Below are 18026 nucleotides of genomic sequence, written 5' to 3'. Positions count from 1 at the left end.
CTCGTGGTGTGCCTTCCTGGTGGATGTGGTGAGGGTCGCGCCAACACTTGACCACGACCTCCGGTTCCTGGCTGAGGATCATTAGCCTCCACCAGTTTGGGTTCCGGTACCCTTTTCTGCCAACCCTTCACCCTTTTGGTTTACTTCTGGGATCTCAGGGTTCCCTCTTGTCTTGCGTCTCTGGGCCTCTCTTCCTCCTCCTCTCCACTGCAGGCCTGGCCCTGGAGCTGGGCCCAGCCGGAGCCACAGCTCCCTGTCAGCCCTCCTGGCTGAACTCTCCCTCTGACTCTCTCAGCTCTGCTCTTCCTGTCTCTAGATGGTGCCCACCATATATACTCCCTCTATGTGTGAGCCCAGGTGACTAGCACCCAATGGGCTCCTACCTCTATGCCCAGAGTCCCTCCCCTATCTGCCCCTACACTACTGGGATGTTCCACCCCCCCTCCCACTCCAGCCAGGGACAGACGCTGTCGTACCTGCACATCTACTTGGTGGGAGTACCGTAGTTCTGTCCCCCGGAAATGGGATGTATGTAGTGCATGCAGCTAGCTGAGCTCAGTCCCACACTCCATCCTTACCCGGGAGTGGAATACCACACCTCTGGATCGAGGTGCAATACCCCTGTAGCAGCCGAGTCCTCGGGGTGCTACACAGCAGAAATTCCCGACAAGTGACCACATTTTGGATACTACACCTCTCAAGGAATTCATTGAGGAGTGCAGTGGGCATTTTAAACACATATGTACTTCACAACTAGTTTGATTGCTTGTCTAATGCATAGCAATATACATGGTTTCTGATTATTGAACAGGGATCAACTTTTTTTTATAAATCTATTGGTTCTAGCACTTTCCTTTACAGTGAGAAAAAAACATGCTTTTCCCTCACAAAATTACATTTCTGATTAGTATGGGAACTAATTCTCAGCTGCCCCTTAATATATATTATGTCTGATAATTATATTATAAGGCAATGTCCATAGGCATAATGACAGACATATAGAGGGTCGATTTGTAGAAGGCTCAATTTGTAGAAAAGCCAGTTAGCACTGTCACTCCCCACTTCTGTCCTTACCCCTTGAATTTGTTTCCTTATGCTTCCCTGTGGAAATTTGCAAAACATGTAAGGATGCATATATTTGTATTTGGTCTTTAGAAGAGACATGATAAATAAGTATAGAAATGGCTCATACCTATAAGACAAAATAGACTGTAACTTTAGAGAAAGGATTTCCACAGAAAAAACTTTGTTTTCTAGCTTTCACAGACAACCAATCATGTGAATGTGAAGTAATTATCCCCCTCTACTCCTCCTTGGTCACACCTCATCTGGGATACTTGTCCAATTCTGGGCACCACATTTTAAAAAGACACCAAAAAATGGAGCAAGTTCAGAGAAGTGCTACCATGATGGTGAGAGGACTGTAAACCATGTCCTGCAAGGAATAGATAAAGGATCTGGAAATGTTTAGCTTGCAAAAATGAAGGCTACGAGGAGACTTAATAGCTGTCTACATATATCTGAAGGGATGTTACAGTATAGAGGGATCATCCTTATTCTCATTTGCACATGGAAACATGATAAGCAGTGGAATGAAACTGAAAGGGAGAAGAAATAGATTAAATATTTTAAAATTCTTTTTGACAGTGAGGTTGATCAATTAGTGGAACAGGCGGCCCCAAGAGGTGGTGAGTTCTTCAATGGAAGCTGGGCAGACATCTGTCTGAGATGGTTTAGTGAATCCTGCATTGAGCAGGGGGTTGGACACAATGACCCTGGAGGTCCCCTCCAACACTAACCTTCTATGATTCTATATTTACCACAACAGTATTAACGGCATGAAATAACAAAACCAGGAAGTGGTTTTTAGCAGAAGTAGTTGGTGGCTTCGACTAAGGGCACACATATAAATGTTTAGATTTCTTGAATAAATGTTGATCCAGTCTTAATAAACACGTCATAAATATAGGGATGATTGTTGTGTACATTTTGAGGTTTTTTGTTTTTCTCGATCTATAGGAAAAAAAGTTCTAAGATTTTCTCTTAACCTTTGTTTTACCCAGGGGTCCTCAAACTACGGCCCGCGGGCCACATGCGGCCCGCGGAGGACTTTTATCCGACCCGCCGGGGTGTGGGCAGAGGAGAGCGGCGTCAGTGCCCGCCCTTCCCCTCGCTTTCTGAGAGCCCCGGCAGCCGGATACTTACCTCTCCCCGTGCCATCGCAGATCCGCTGTCTTCCTGGTCTGCGCTCCCTGTGACGTCTCAGGTCAGAGGGCGCGGTGACGTCTTTACACCGTGCCCTCCCCTGAGCCGTCACAGGGAGCGCAGAAAGGGACAACGCCGGAGACACTGGAGTACAGACCTGAGCAGCGGCAGCAGGCAAGGAGGGAGGTGAGTATTGGATTTTTTTTTTTTTAATGTATGGAGGCATGGGACATAATATTAGGGGTGACATCCTGCATGTGGCATTATATGGGGGGGGGTGACATCCTGAATGGGGCATTATATGGGGGGGGTGACATCCTGAATGGGGCATTATATGGGGGGGTGACATGCTGCATGTGGCATTATATGGGGGGGGTGACATCCTGAATGGGGCATTATATGGGGGGGTGACATGCTGCATGGGGCATTATATGGGGGGTGACATCCAGCATGGGGCATTATATGGGGGGGGGTGATATCCTGAATGGGGCATTATAGAGACAGGGGAGTGATATCCTGCATGGGTCATTATATGGGGGGGTGACATCCTGAATGGGGCATTATATGGGGGGGTGACAAGCTGCATGGGGCATTATATGGGGGGTGACATCCAGCATGGGGCATTATATGGGGGGGTGACATCCTGAATGGGGCATTATAAAGTTATAAAGACAGGGGAGTGATATCTTGCACGGGGCATTATATGGTGGGAGAAAGGGAAATCCTGCATGGGGCATAATAAGGGGGGAACAGCCTGCATAGGGCATTATAAGGGGGAAACAGCCTGCCTATTGAGGACCTATGCTGCCTATTGGGGACATTTACCTGCCAATTGGGGACATTTACTTGCCTATTGGGGATATTTACCTGCCTATTGGGGACCTATGCTGCCTATTTGGGACATTTACCTGCCTATTTGGGACATTTACCTGCCAATTGGGAACCTATGCTGCCTATTGGGAACATTTACCTGCCTATTGGGGACATTTACCTGCCTATTGGGGACCTATGCTGCCTATTGGGTACATTTACCTGCCTATTGGGGACCTATGCTGCCTATTGGGTACATATACCTGCCTATTGGGGACCTATGCTGCCTATTGGGGATATTTACCTGCCTATTGGGGACATTTACCTGCCTATTGGGGACATTTGCCTGCCTATTGAGGACCTATGCTGCCTATTGGGGACATTTACCTGCCTATTGAGGACCTATGCTGCCTATTGGGTACAGTTACCTACCTATTGAAATACCGGTTGATTTAACTTTACTTGTTCTTCATTTTAAATATTGTATTTGTTCCTGTATTGTTTTTTTACTACAAAATAAGATATGTGCAGTGCGCATAGTAATTTGTTCATAGTTTTTTTTTTAAAACTATATTCCGGCCCTCCAATGGTCTGAGGGACCGTGAACTGGCCCCCTGTTTAAAAAGTTTGAGGACCCCTGGTTTTACCCATATTCTATCTTTTTTACTGGTTTAACTTGGTGGACAAATGTTTCAACTTCACTAATGATGTATTTATGTTATATTGCAGCCAACTACAACAGCACAAACTGCTCAGATATCATGAAGACAAGGAATCCAAAAGTAGAAATCTTCTTGATGACTCTACTTACATGTGTCTTTATTTTTGGAACAATATTCAATTCGCTTGCCGTCTGGGTTTTCTGCTTTAAGATGAAGAAGTGGACTGAAACAAGAGTATTCATGATGAACCTTCTTTTTAGTGATTGCTGCCTCCTCTTTACTCTCCCTTTTCGCATCTTTACCACTCAGCATTTATTCCCTTTTGATAAAACATTTTGTGATGTTCTTCGTTTTTCTTATTTTTTAAACACATACATGGGCATTGCTGTTATCACTTTGATATCTATAGACAGATATGTGGCTATAAAGTTTCCAATGAGAGCAAGAACCTTACGTTCTCCAAAAAAGGCAGCACTATCTTGTGGGATTATCTGGCTACTCTTTATTGCAACACGTCTCTACCTTGAACTTGGCACAGATGTAAAGTTCAGAGATTCATCAATGTGCTTCCGAAAAGTGTCACCAAAACCTTTGAAGAGAACTTTGTATTTTACTGTTTTTGGGTCATGCATCCCAATGGTCATACTAATCTTTTGCTCAACACAAATCATACGGACTCTAAAGAAGAAGGAGAAAATGTGTGTGAATGAAGAAAAGAACATTGCGAAAACCATCAGCATAGTAAAAACAAATCTGGCCATCTTTTTGCTTTGCTTCTTGCCCCTTAGTATTGGAAATATTGTAAGGTTTGTCATTGAATCCATAAGTGCAAATTGTGTTCATTTGAAGTCGATTAATGATTTTGTCCATGTCGCACAAGGCCTTAGTGACCTAAATTGCTGTCTTGATAGCATTTGCTATTACTTTGTGGCAAAGGAATTCTGGGAAAAAGCCTCATTGTTTCCAAGGTTTACAAAGCAACTAATCCAGGACCAAACAAATGAGTCTAGCATATAGATATGAAAGATTGTGTCTGGAATGATGAGAAAGGTTAATGAATTTAAAGAATTTAACCTATCAGGTCCCTTCACCCTCCCAAAACCCCAAACCTCCACCATTATATTACATAGCCTTATTTCTTAAAGGACTCGACGGGTACTGTGTAATATTACTGTACCACCAAACATCCTATTATACTCCTATACAATGGACATACAACGCTTATGTTTTCATTTGCAACCGTACTCTGTGTACCCTCAGGAGCTGTGCATTCCTGTCTACTGAGCTGCGCAGAGGAGTTTGGAGTAATTATTGGGGTCTCAAGTCCCAGACTTCCACTGATCTGCAGGAAATTTAAGTACCTGCAACATATAGGAAAATCTGCTGAATATGTTACTCTTTAAGTAACTGCAATATGTAAATATTCTGCTAATTTATTACAGTGTTTTTTGCTTATTTATTTCTAAACAGTGTTTTTGATTCCAGTTTGTGACATGTTGAATATGTATATGGTTACATATAAATACAGTAGCATCTTTTATATGCACATAATGTGATATTGTAATTTTATATTCTGAGACCAAATGTGCTTGTACACATTAGAGCAAAGTCAGCATTACCCAACATGACCAGCTGGATATGTTATGTGTATGGGTCCCTCCCAAATCCCCTCCGCTCATGTCGTGGGAGAGAAGAATCTGCCATTTCATCTTTCGCATCTTTTGTTTGAACGGCAAATGTAAAATTTAACCAGGTAGTAGATTAGTTATTATGATGTGGCAATAAGCATAAGCCTATTATTATCCACCATCTGTGAATTGGTGATTCAGGTTTACAGATTTCATACATTTCAGAAGGTGTAAAGAAAATGCAAGATCCCTTTTTTCATGTTGGACCATGTACATACTTTAATAACAAATTGGGTAGAGTTCTAGCATTCAGTTATTGGAGACAAAGTTTATGAACCAAAATTGTGCATTTGTTATTGCAGATATATTGATGATCTATTGATGAGACTTCTGATAAGTTAAAGGGTTATTATGAAATTGCCAACTTAATGTAAAAAATTATTGAACCTCATTATATTGTAAATGCACCGTAGCTGTGCATTCACTCACCTCTTGAGTCTTCTCTACTACTAGTTCTGCTACACTACTTTTCCAGTAACAATGTCCTTTTAAAAAGCATATAAGGGCGGTTGTGCAGCAAGGAACATGTGGTGTAATGAAGACTACATTTCCCATGAGCACACTGTGACTCTGTGTGCTGAGCTCCTCTCACCAGCCTGGTTTTCTGCCCAATCAGTACAGTCTGGATATTATAGTGCGTGCTGCAGAACCTGTGCTCAGAGCAAACAATAAAATGGTGCATTATACCTGTGCCCATGTTATTTTCTTGCCACTGCAACTTTTTTTTATCTATGAATTATTAATTTCATCTCTGTAATCTATATATGTGTCTCACTCTGTCTACATCATATTTGTCTATATGTGTGTGTACTTACAGTATACTCGTATGTATGCATCCCCACACATTAACATACATGTACATTTTAGTGGTATGTATGTATCTATATGTACAGTAACAGTCATTATTATCATTGTTATTATTGAAATGTGCACATTGTAGATTCAGACTGATGACCACAAAGGAACATGAATGGAAACAAGGAGTAAAGAAACATGTGTAAAACAAAGTAGAAAACCAGTATGACATCTTTACATCCACTTGGCATTCTATCAAGCAGCTTCATCAGGTAGCCCACACTCTGTGGTCAATTTATAAATAGACAATATAATTAATGAATTTATTAATTCCACTATTACTATACATGTAAAAAAACTGAGTACTTTGTGTTTTTTACATGTATGACAATAGTGGAATTCATGTATTCATTTATTGCAGTGTGTTGATGCACAGTGTATGTATATACGGTGTATATATTGTCCACAGTCTATGTGAGCTGTCTATTAATTGAATACTTTAGGTGTGCTGTCCATATTTTGTGTTTTTTTGTATTGTGCATTGGGCGGTGTGGGCGTCCCCCCTGGGTTGTGCATCCTTATCCCCCCATCTATCCCAGACCGGTTTTAATTAGAGCTAAATCAGATCCTATTTCTTTACCCGTTTACTTGATGCCAGTTTGGCACATAGAGAGCTGAATTAAGAAATATAGAGTCCATGCATCTAGGTCCCTTTTTGTTAGTAGATGGATTTTTGAACATTACCATTTATTGCTTACATCATTTGTCAAAGATCCTGTAATGGAGGATAAATATTACAATGTATTAGTTATTATTGTATGTCTTTATGACCTTTTCCATATGTAGCTGAATATGGAGTTCTACACCAATCTCTTATAACACTGTCCTATATACCTCCAAGCTGTACTGTTCAATGCATCCTGACAGCTGACACATGCTTCCCAATACATACAATATTAATAGATCTTCCCAATACTTCCTCTTCTCAACACCAAAAGAGTTGGCTTTGTGATGCTAAGTAGTATAGCAAGGGGTATCATCTCCACCCATTAGTTTTTGTTCGTTGTTGTATTTCAAGTTTAATGCTGGGTTGGCCCTTCTTCCAGATTAAATCCCTTAAGAGGGTGTTAATATGATAAAACCTGATAAAAGGAGGTCACACTCTGGCATAATACAATGCATGTTGCAGTTTAAAAAACAGGTTTTTGCTATGCATTCTGAGGACAGCATGAGATAGGAGCTGAGACACTGACTTCAGTGATGTGTCACTTATTAGGCTGCGTGCTGTTTCAATACAGTGAGTGGTTATCAGCAAGAGATTAACACTGTCAGACTTGTACTCGTGTGCATCCTGGTCCAACCCCGCTGGCAACCTTGATTAGTAGCTTACGGTCACAATACAATGTACATAGAAAGCTGTGGTGTGGGCAGGGACAGCTTTCTGAGCTCAGCTACTGTACATGCTACCTCTAAAAACTCTCATTGTATCACAACTGCTGCACCCAGTGAACTAAGTGAAACATACAGTGGTGGCCAAAAGTATTGGCACCCCTGCAATTCTGTCAGATAATACTCAGTTTCTTCCTGAAAATGATTGCAATCACAAATTCTTTGGTATTATTATCTTCATTTAATTTGTCTTCAATGAAAAAACACAAAAAGAATTGTCCTAAAGCCAAATTGGATATAATTCCACACCAAACCTAAAAAAGGGGGTGGACAAAAGTATTGGCACCCTTTGAAAAATCATGTGATGCTTCTCTAATTCGTGTAATTAACAGCACCTGTAACTTACCTGTGGCACCTAACAGGTGTTGGCAATAACTAAATCACACTTGCAGCCAGTTAACATGGATTAAAGTTGACTCAACCTCTGTCCTGTGTCCTTGTGTGTACCACATTGAGCATGGAGAAAAGAAAGAAGACCAAAGAACTGTTTGAGGACTTGAGAAACCAAATTGTGAGGAAGCATGAGCAATCTCAAGGCTACAAGTCCATCTCCAAAGACCTGAATGTTCCTGTGTCTTCCATGGGCAGTGTCATCAAGAAGTTTAAAGCTCATGGCACTGTGGCTAACCTCCCTAGATGTGGACGGAAAAGAAAAATTGATGAGAGATTTCAACGTAAGATTGTGCGGATGGTGTATAAAGAACCTCGACTAACATCCAAACAAGTTCAAGCTGCCCTGCAGTCCGAGGGTACAACAGTGTCAACCCGTACTATCCGTCGACGTCTGAATGAAAAGAGACTGTATGGTAGGATACCCAGGAAGACCCCACTTCTTACCCTGAGACATAAAAATGCCAGGCTGGAGTTTGCCAAAACTTACCTGAGAAAGCCTAAAACGTCTTGGAAGAATGTTCTCTTGTCAGATGAGACAAAAGTAGAGCTTTTTGGGAAAAAGCATCAACATAGAGTGTACAGGAAAAAAAAAGAGGCTTTCAAAGAAAAGAACATGGTCCCTACAATCAAACATGGCGGAGGTTCCCTGATGTTTTGGGGTTGCTTTGCTGCCTCTGGCACTGGACTGCTTGACCGTGTGCATGGCATTATGAAGTTTGAAGACTACCAACAAATTTTGCAGCATAATGTAGGGCTCAGTGTGAGAAAGCTGGGTCTCCCTTAGAGGTCATGGGTCTTCCAGCAGGACAATGACCCAAAACACACTTCCAAAAGCACTATAAAATGGTTTGAGAGAAAGCACTGGAGACTTCTAAGGTGGCCAGCAATGAGTCCAGACCTGAATCCCATAGAACACCTGTGGAGAGATCTCAAAATGGCAGTTTGGAGAAGGCACCCTTCAAATATCAGGGACCTGGAGCAGTTTGCCAAAGAAGAATGGTCTCCAATTCCAGCAGAGCATTGTAAGAAACTCATTGATGGTTACCGGAAGCGGTTGTTCGCAGTTATTTTGGCTAAAGGTTGTGCAACCAAGTATTAGGCTGAGGGTGCCAATACTTTTGTCTGGCCCATTTTTGGAGTTTTGTGTGAAATGATCAATGATTTGATTTTTGCTTCATTCTCTTTTGTGTTTTTTCCTTGCAAGCAAATTAATTGAAGATAATAATACCAAAGAATTTGTGATTGCAATCATTTTCAGGAAGAAACTGAGTATTATCTGACAGAATTGCAGGGGTGCCAATACTTTTGGCCACCACTGTAGTTGGAATCAGGGTCTCTTTTGCACCTGCGAGGTCCTAACTACGAGCGGCGCTAGATCACATTCCCCTTACAGCTGGTTTCAGTAAAACGGCGCCGGTGTCAGCGAATGCACACTTTAATCTCCCAGCAGTCCGCAGTAAAATGGCACCAGAGGCGGCACATGCGCAGATTGAGGTCTCGGCTTGTAATTCAGCCGAGATCTTACTCTGCACATGCGCCAGCACCGGCTCCATTTTCCTGAAGTTCACCGTGAGGTTAATGTGCGCAGCGGGGACTCCGCTCCTGCCTCCCTTGCTTCGCACCCCATGGACACCCCCTACTCCCAGCCCAGGGCCTGTTGTATTACCCCACTCTTGCTGCCCGCCAAAGCTACATTCAGACTATAAGCTGCATCCCCATTCTCTTCAAAAAATTTTGGGAAAAAAGTGCACCTTATAGTCCAAAAAATACGGTACATTAATTATCAATTTACACCATGAGTTAATTTCTGGTTTAAATTTAACCAATAAAAGTTGCACATTCATAGTCTCATTATATTCTATTAATCCATTATTGACCCTAAAGACCAACCCCATTTTTCATATCTTCCATATGTCAATTTATGTTGTACTAATTGTAGAATTCTTCAATATATCCCAGTGATCTTAAGAGTGTTTTTTGTGACACATTGTACTTTATGGTAAATTATGATTGATATGTACAGTATTATGGTGCTTTATGAAACTATTTGAAATTTCACCAAAATTTAGAAAAGTAAGCGATTTTCTATTTTTTTATGTTTACTTTACACCCTTAAAAGGGTTGTCCGGTACTTTTAAAAATATGCCAGTGTGTTTTAATGATAAATAGAAGCTTCTTTCTAATTACCTCCTGATGCTGTTTCTGCCTGTGAGCGGCGCTATGGGTGGCCGCTCACAGGCAGCTTGTGACCCCTGGCTGCAGCCGGCTCTGACATCCGCTGACTTCACGTCAAGTCCAGGCTGCAGCCGATGGTCCCTCTTCCGCGTTCCACTGGTGGCTACTGGGATGTAGGCGCGCCACACCCGGCATCCACCGTGCGCTCTCCCTTTCCCTATTCATTGGGAAAGCGTGCGGTGGATGCTGGGTGTGATGCGGGGAAACTAATTATAACTGGGGAAGTGAAAAAAAGCCGACACTTCAACCTTCATTGAAGTAGGACTTGACATTGCACATATGGTATTAATTGTAACTAGGGAAGTGAGAAACAAATTATAACTGGGGAAGTGAGAGCGAGCTTACACTTCAGCCACTATAGAAGTAGTGACCTCCTGCAATGACCATATAATTGCAACAGGAGATCTACTCTGAGAGCCAGATGCTAAGCCAATCAGAGGACAGCAGCTGACGTCAGGAGCACATGGCAGTGACCTTATGCACTCCCATCGCTTGCATGCTGAAGTCAGCTGCTGGCTTCGGAATAGGGTGCAGTGCAGTGTGGAAGAGGAGAGAAGGAGAGTATAATTGTTTTTTTTCCATGCATTAAAGAACAGCGGCAGAATGGGGGACACATACCAGGATGGGGCATAGGATAAAGGACATATACCAGGATGGGGGATATATACAAGGATGGGGCCCAGGATTAGGTACAAATGCCAAGATAAGGGATATATTACCAAGATAGGGCCCGGGAAAAGGGACATATTACCAGGATAGGGGATATATATATCAGGATGGGATCAAGGATAAGGAACATACTGTGGCATGTAAAAGTTTTGGCACCCCTGGTAAAATTACTGTTATTGTGAACAGTTAAGCAGGTTGAAGATGAAATGATCTCCAAAAGGCCTACAGTTAAAGATGACACATTTCCTTTGTATTTTAGGCCAAAAAATATATATATTGTGATTTTTTCACTCTAATAATTACAAAAAGGAAATGGGCTGATGCAAAAGTTTGAGCACCCTTGGAGATTTGTGTGCTCAGATACTGTATCTTTGACCAACGTTTCAGACCATAATTAGTCTGCTAGGGTTATGGCTTGTTCACTATCATCATTAGGAAAGGTCAGGTGATGCAAATTTCCTAGCTTTATAAAAACCCAGCCTCCTCTTACTTTGTGCCAAACAAACAACAGCCATTGGATTTTCTAAGCAGCTGCCTAGCACTCTAAAAATAAAAATGGTGGTGGCTCACAAAGCAGGAGAAGGCTATAAAAAGATAGCAAAGCATTTTCAAGTTGCCCTTCCCTCAGTAACTCAAAAGGTGTAAGCTGAAGGTTTCACAATGGCCCTCACAGTCCCCTGATCTGAACATCATTGGAAATCTGTGGCTAGACCTCTAAATAGCAGTGCATGCAAGACGACCCAAGAATCTCACAGAACTGGAAGAATTTTCCAAGGAAGAATGGATGGAAATCCCTCAAACAAGAATTGAAAGACTCTTAGCTGGCTACAAAAAGGGTTTACAAGTTCTGCTACTTTCAAAAGGTGGTGCTACTAGGTACTAACCATGCACGTTGCCCAAACTTTTACATTGGTCCATTTTCCTTTTTGTAATTTTTAAAATGTAAACAATGAAAATATATATATATTTTTGCCACAGAAAATGTGTCAGCTTTAACTTTAGCCCCTTTAACCCCTTAATAACATCTGACGTACTAATACGCGTCTGTGCCCTGGGACTTAAGAGCCAGACCCGTATTAGTACGTCATCGCGATCGCGCGCGCACACAGGCTGTGCGGGCGCGATCGCCGCCGGGTGTCAGCTGATTGTCACAGCTGACACCCGGTACTATGTGCAGGGAGCGGTCACGCACCGCTCCCAGCACATTAACCCCCGCGATGCTGCGATCGAAGTCGATCGAAGTCGATCGCGGCATTGCGGGGGCAAGGGGAGGTGATCGGCGATACTCACCTCCTCTTCCGGCTTCCAGCGCAGTCTGCAAAGGCTTCCCGGGTGTTGCCATGACGACCCGATGTCGTCATGACAACATCCGGGTCACCAGAGAGCAGGAAGATTGCTTGGACATGCGCAGTGCATCTCCAAGCAATCTTCACACTGTGCACTTCTGACAGCCTTCATGGCATAGGGATGGTGCTCCATTCCTGTGCCATGCAGGCGATCAGAAAAAAAAAAGTGAAAGTCCCAGAGTGGGACAAAGTAATAAAGTGTATAAACTGTGTGAAAGTGGAAAAAAAAAAAAAAAAATGTGCAAAAATATTATAAAAAAATAAAAAAAATAATACACCAAAAATAAAAATATAATGTACCCATCAATAAATATTATTATAAAAAAAACAAAAAAAAACAATAAAAGTACACATATTTGGTATCGCCGCGTCCGGAACAACCTGACCTATAAAACTGTCCCACTAGTTAACCCCTTCAGTGAACACGGTAAAAAAAAAAAAAAAAAAAACAAGCAAAAAACAATGCTTTATCACCATACCACCAAACAAAAAGTGGAATAACACGCGATCAAAAAGACGCATATAAATAAAAATGATACCGCTGAAAACGTCATCTCGTCCCGCAAAAAACAAGCTGCCATATAGCTCCATCAGCCGAAAAATAAAAAAGTTATAGCTCTCAGAATAAAGCGATACTAAAAAATATTTTTTTTATAAAATAGCTTTTATTGTGTATAAGCGCCAAAACATAGAAAAATGATACAAATGTGGTACCGCTGTAAACGTACTGACCCGAAGAGTAAAGCTGCCTCATCAATTTTACCACACGCGGAACAGAATAAAAAAAAAAAAAAAAAAACAATTCCTGAATTGTTGGTTTTTGTTTATTCTGCCTCCCAAAAATCGGAATAGAAAGCGATCAAAAAATGTCACGTGCCTGAAAATGGCACCAATAACAACGTCAAGTCATCCCGCAAAAAACGAGCCGTCACATGACTGTCTGCCAAAATCTGGAAAAATTATAGCTCTCAAAATATGGCGATGCAAAAACTAGATTTTACAAAAAATGCGTCTTTTAGTGTGTGACAGCTGTCAGTCATAAAAACCCCATATGATTCTGGCATTGCTGTAATCACACCGACCCGAAGAATAAAGTCGTCTAATCACTTATACCGCACAAGGAACGGCGTCAAAAATAAACTCTTGAGTTAGGATTGGGCTAGGGTTAGGGCTGGGTTTGGGGCTAGGGTTGTGCTGGGGCTAGGGTTGTGCTGGGGCTAGGGTTGTGCTGGGGCTAGGGTTGTGCTGGGGCTAGGGTTGTGCTAGGGTTAGGGCTGGGGTTGGGATTTTTTTCAAAAGTAAGAAAAAAAGATGACGATATGGCGACTAGTGTTGAGAGCAAGTGCTCGCTACTTGAGTTTGCATCGGGTGCTCTGGTATGCATTTAGTATCGTGGGTATTTGAGTGACATGCTCGAGTCTCTGCCCCATATGCTTCACGGCCAAAAAACTTTACGGGGATTGCCTGCCATGCACGAGCGATCCCCGCATGTTTTTTTTTGGGTGTATAATAACCGTGAAACATGTGGAGCAGGGACTCGAGCATGTCACTCGAGCACACGCTGTACATGGTGCATACCTGAGTACCCGATGCAAACTCAAGTAGCGAGCACTTGCGCTCAAGAATAATGACAACTTATTCAATATGATGACCTAATGTAAACAAATAATGTGCCGTACCTCTGGGTTCAAAATGTTCACTATACACCTTAATAAAATCTTTGAGGGGTATAGTTTCCAAAATGGGGACACTTGTGGGGGAGCTCCACTGTTTAGGCACATCACGGGCTCTCCAAACGCGACATGGTGTCCGCTAACAAATTGAATGGAAAATCGGCTCAAATTGTTAGCGGACGCCATGTTGCGTTTGGAGAGCCCCTGTGTGCCCAAACATTGGAGCTCCCCCACAAGTGACCCCATTTTGGAAACTAGACCCCCCAAGGCACCTATCTAGATGCATAGTGAGCACTTAGAACACCCAGGTGCTTCACAAATTGATTCGTAAAAATGAAAAAGTGAAAATAAAACACTTTTTCATTTTTATGAATCAATTTGTGAAGCACCTGGGGTTCCAAGTGCTCACTATGAATCTAGATAGGTGCCTTGGGGGTCTGGTTTCCAAAATGGGGTCACTTGTGGGGGAGCTCCAATGTTTGGGCACACAGGGACTCTCTAAATGCAACATGGTATCCGCTAACAAATTGAATGGAAAATCGGCTCAAATTGTTAGCGGACACCACATTGCGTTTGGAGAGCCCCTCTGTGCCCAAACTTTGGAGCTCCCCCACAAGTGACCCCATTTTGGAAACTAGACCCCCCAAGGCACCTTTCTAGATGCATAGTGAGCACTTGGAACCCCCAGGTGCTTCACAAATTGATTCGTAAAAATGAAAAAGTGAAAAAAAAAACACTTTTTCATTTTTATGAATCAATTTGTGAAGCACCTGGGGTTCCAAGTGCTCACTATGAATCTAGATAGGTGCCTTGGGGGGTCTAGTTTCCAAAATGGGGTCACTTGTGGGGGAGCTCCAATGTTTGGGCACACAGGGACTCTCCAAATGCAACATGATATCCGCTAACAAATTGTCGGCTCAAATTGTCAGCGGATATCATGTTGCATTTGGAGAGTCCCTGTGTGCCCAAACATTGGAGCTCCTCCACAAGTGACCCCATTTTGGAAACTAGACCCCCCAAGGCACCTATCTAGATGCATAGTGAGCACTTGGAACCCCTAGGTGCTTCACAAATTAATTCGTAAAAATGAAAAAGTGTTTTTTTTTTCACTTTTTCATTATTACGAATCAATTTGTGAAGCACCTGGGGGTTCCAAGTGCTCACTATGCATCTAGAAAGGTGCCTTGGGGGGTCTAGTTTCCAAAATGGGGTCACTTGTGGGGGAGCTCCAAAGTTTGGGCACAGAGGGGCTCTCCAAACGCAATGTGGCGTCCGCTAACAATTTGAGCCGATTTTCCATTCAATTTGTTAGCGGATACCATGTTGCATTTAGAGAGTCCCTGTGTGCCCAAACATTGGAGCTCCCCCACAAGTGACCCCATTTTGGAAACTAGACCCCCCAAGGCACCTATCTAGATGCATAGTGAGCACTTGGAACCCCTAGGTGCTTCACAAATTGATTCGTAAAAATGAAAAAGTGTTTTTTTTTTCACTTTTTCATTATTACGAATCAATTTGTGAAGCACCTGGGGGTTCCAAGTGCTCACTATGCATCTAGAAAGGTGCCTTGGGGGTCTAGTTTGCAAAATGGGGTCACTTGTGGGGGAGCTCCAAAGTTTGGGCACAGAGGGGCTCTCCAAACGCAATGTGGTGTCCGCTAACAATTTGAGCCGATTTTCCATTCAATTTGTTAGCGGATACCATGTTGCATTTAGAGAGTCCCTGTGTGCCCAAACATTGGAGCTCTCCCACAAGTGACCCCATTTTGGAAACTAGACCCCCCAAGGCACCTATCTAGATGCATAGTGAGCAGTTGGAACCCCCAGGTGCTTCACAAATTGATTCATAAAAATGAAAAAGTGTTTTTTTTTTCACTTTTTCATTGTTACGAATCAATTTGTGAAGCACCTGGGGGTTCCAAGTGCTCACTATGCATCTAGATAGGTGCCTTGGGGGGTCTAGTTTCCAAAATGGGGTCACTTGTGGGGGAACTCCAATTTTTGGGCACACAGCAGCTCTCCAAACGCAACATGGTGTCGCTAACAATTTGAGCCAATTTTGCGTTAAATTTGTTAGCGGACACCATGTTGCATTTAGAGAGCCGCTGTGTGCCCAAATATTGGAGCTCCCCCACAAGTGACCCCATTTTGGAAACTAGACCACCCAAGGCACCTATCTAGATGCATAGTGAGCACTTGGAACTCTCAGGTGCTTCACAAATTGATTCATACAAATGAAAAAGTGGTTTTTTTTTCACTTTTTCATTGTTACGAATCAATTTGTGAAGCACCTGGGGGTTCCAAGTGCTCACTATGCATCTAGATAGGTGCCTTGGGGGGTCTAGTTTCCAAAATGGGGTCACTTGTGGGGGAGCTCCAATGTTTGGGCACACAGGGACTCTCTAAATGCAACATGGTGTCCTCTAACAAATTTAACGGAAAATCGGCTCAAATTGTTAGCGACACCATGTTGCGTTTGGAGAGCCGCTGTGTGCCCAAACATTGGAGCTCCCCCACAAGTGACCCCATTTTGGAAACTAGACCCCCCAAGGCACCTATCTAGATGCATTGTGAGCACTTGGAACCCTCAGGTGCTTCACAAATTGATTCATAAAAATGAAAAAGTGTTTTTTTTTTTCACTTTTTCATTGTTACGAATCAATTTGTGAAGCACCTGGGGGTTCCAAGTGCTCACTATGCATCTAGAAAGGTGCCTTGGGGGGTCTAGTTTCCAAAATGGGGTCACTTGTGGGGGAGCTCCAAAGTTTGGGCACACATGGGCTCTCCAAACACAACATGGCGTCCGCTAATTATTCAAGCAAATTTTACAATCAAAAAGTCAAATGGCGCTCCTTCACTTCCGAGCCCTGCCGTGCGCCCAAACAGTATTTTTTCCCCAAATATTGGGTATCTGCGTGCCCAGGGGAAATTGCACAACAAATTTTGGGGTCCATTTTTTCTTGTTACCCCTGTGAAAATAAAAAAAATTGGGTCTAAAGTAACATTTTTGTGAAAAAAGTTAAATGTTCATTTTTTTCTTCCACATTCAAAAAATTCCTGTGAAGCACCTGAAGGGTTAATAAAGTTCTTGAATGTGGTTTTGAGCACCTTGAGGGGTGCAGTTTTTAGAATGGTGTCACTTTTGGGTATTTTCTGTCATAAAGACCTCTCAAAGTGACTTCAAATGTGATGTGGTCCCTAAAAAAATGGTTTTGTAAATTTTGTTGGAAAAATGAGAAATCGCTGGTCAACTTTTAACCCTTATAGCTCCCTAACAAAAAAAAATTTTGGTTCCAAAATTGTGCTGATGTAAAGTAGACATGTGGGAAATGTTATTTATTAACTCTTTTGTGTGACATATCGCTCTGATTTCAGGGCTTAAAAATTCAAATTTTGAAAATTGCAAAATTTTCAAAATTTTCGCCAAATTTCCGTTTTTTTCACAAATAAACGCAAGTGATATCGAAGAAATTTTTCCACAATCATGAAGTACAATATGTCACGAAAAAACAATCTCAGAATCAGGGGGATCCGTTGAAGCGTTCCAGAGTAATTACCTCATAAAGTGACAGTGGTCAGAATTGTAAAAATTGGCCCGGTCATTAACGTGCAAACCACCCGCGGGGCTTAAGGGGTTAAAGATCATTTAATCTACAACTGGCTTAACTGTTCACAATAACAGTAATTTTGACCAGGGGTGCCCAAACTTTTACATGCCACTGTATATGTCTATATGTCTGCCGGTCTATATCTATTTATCTCTATCTATTATCTATCTATATTCATTACTGTCCAAAAATGCTAGAAAAACACATTTTCGATGCATTTGGACAATTCACAGCTGACATCAACCCAAACACCATTGTCTCGATTGCCCACACACCAGGGCAATCGGGAAGATCTAAGGCAAAGAGCCAGAATTGGAGCATCTAATGTGATATGCCACTGTGATATGTGCTAAGATTTCTCAATTATTTCTATTTTCTTGAGCAGTAATGCTATTCAAATGTAATATATTTCATACTTGCATACTTAGCGTTACAGAGTGCTACTTTGTTAGTTGTATATGTATATATATGCCTGTCTATGTATATATATATAT

The 18026-nt window shown here is 42.2% G+C and overlaps 1 protein-coding gene across 3 annotated transcripts in view; it reads left to right on the top strand.

Annotated features, from left to right (window-relative positions):
• Positions 1-5144, top strand: part of GPR35 (G protein-coupled receptor 35) — a 61366-nt gene extending 56222 nt beyond the window's left edge. For all 3 annotated transcript variants that reach the window (XM_073674445.1, XM_073674444.1, XM_073674446.1), the window contains one exon: positions 3745-5144. In XM_073674445.1, coding sequence (XP_073530546.1) covers positions 3745-4694 — 950 coding nt within the window. In that variant the 3' untranslated portion in view covers positions 4695-5144. The remainder of the gene's footprint in view (positions 1-3744) is intronic.
• Positions 5145-18026: the final 12882 nt, after the last annotated feature.

Source organism: Phyllobates terribilis, unplaced genomic scaffold, assembly GCF_046119375.1.
Source record: "Phyllobates terribilis strain yellow unplaced genomic scaffold, ASM4611937v1 Scaffold_3__8_contigs__length_932513732, whole genome shotgun sequence".
NCBI classification, from domain to species: Eukaryota; Metazoa; Chordata; class Amphibia; order Anura; family Dendrobatidae; genus Phyllobates; species Phyllobates terribilis.
This window is presented reverse-complemented; position numbering and strand designations above follow the sequence as displayed.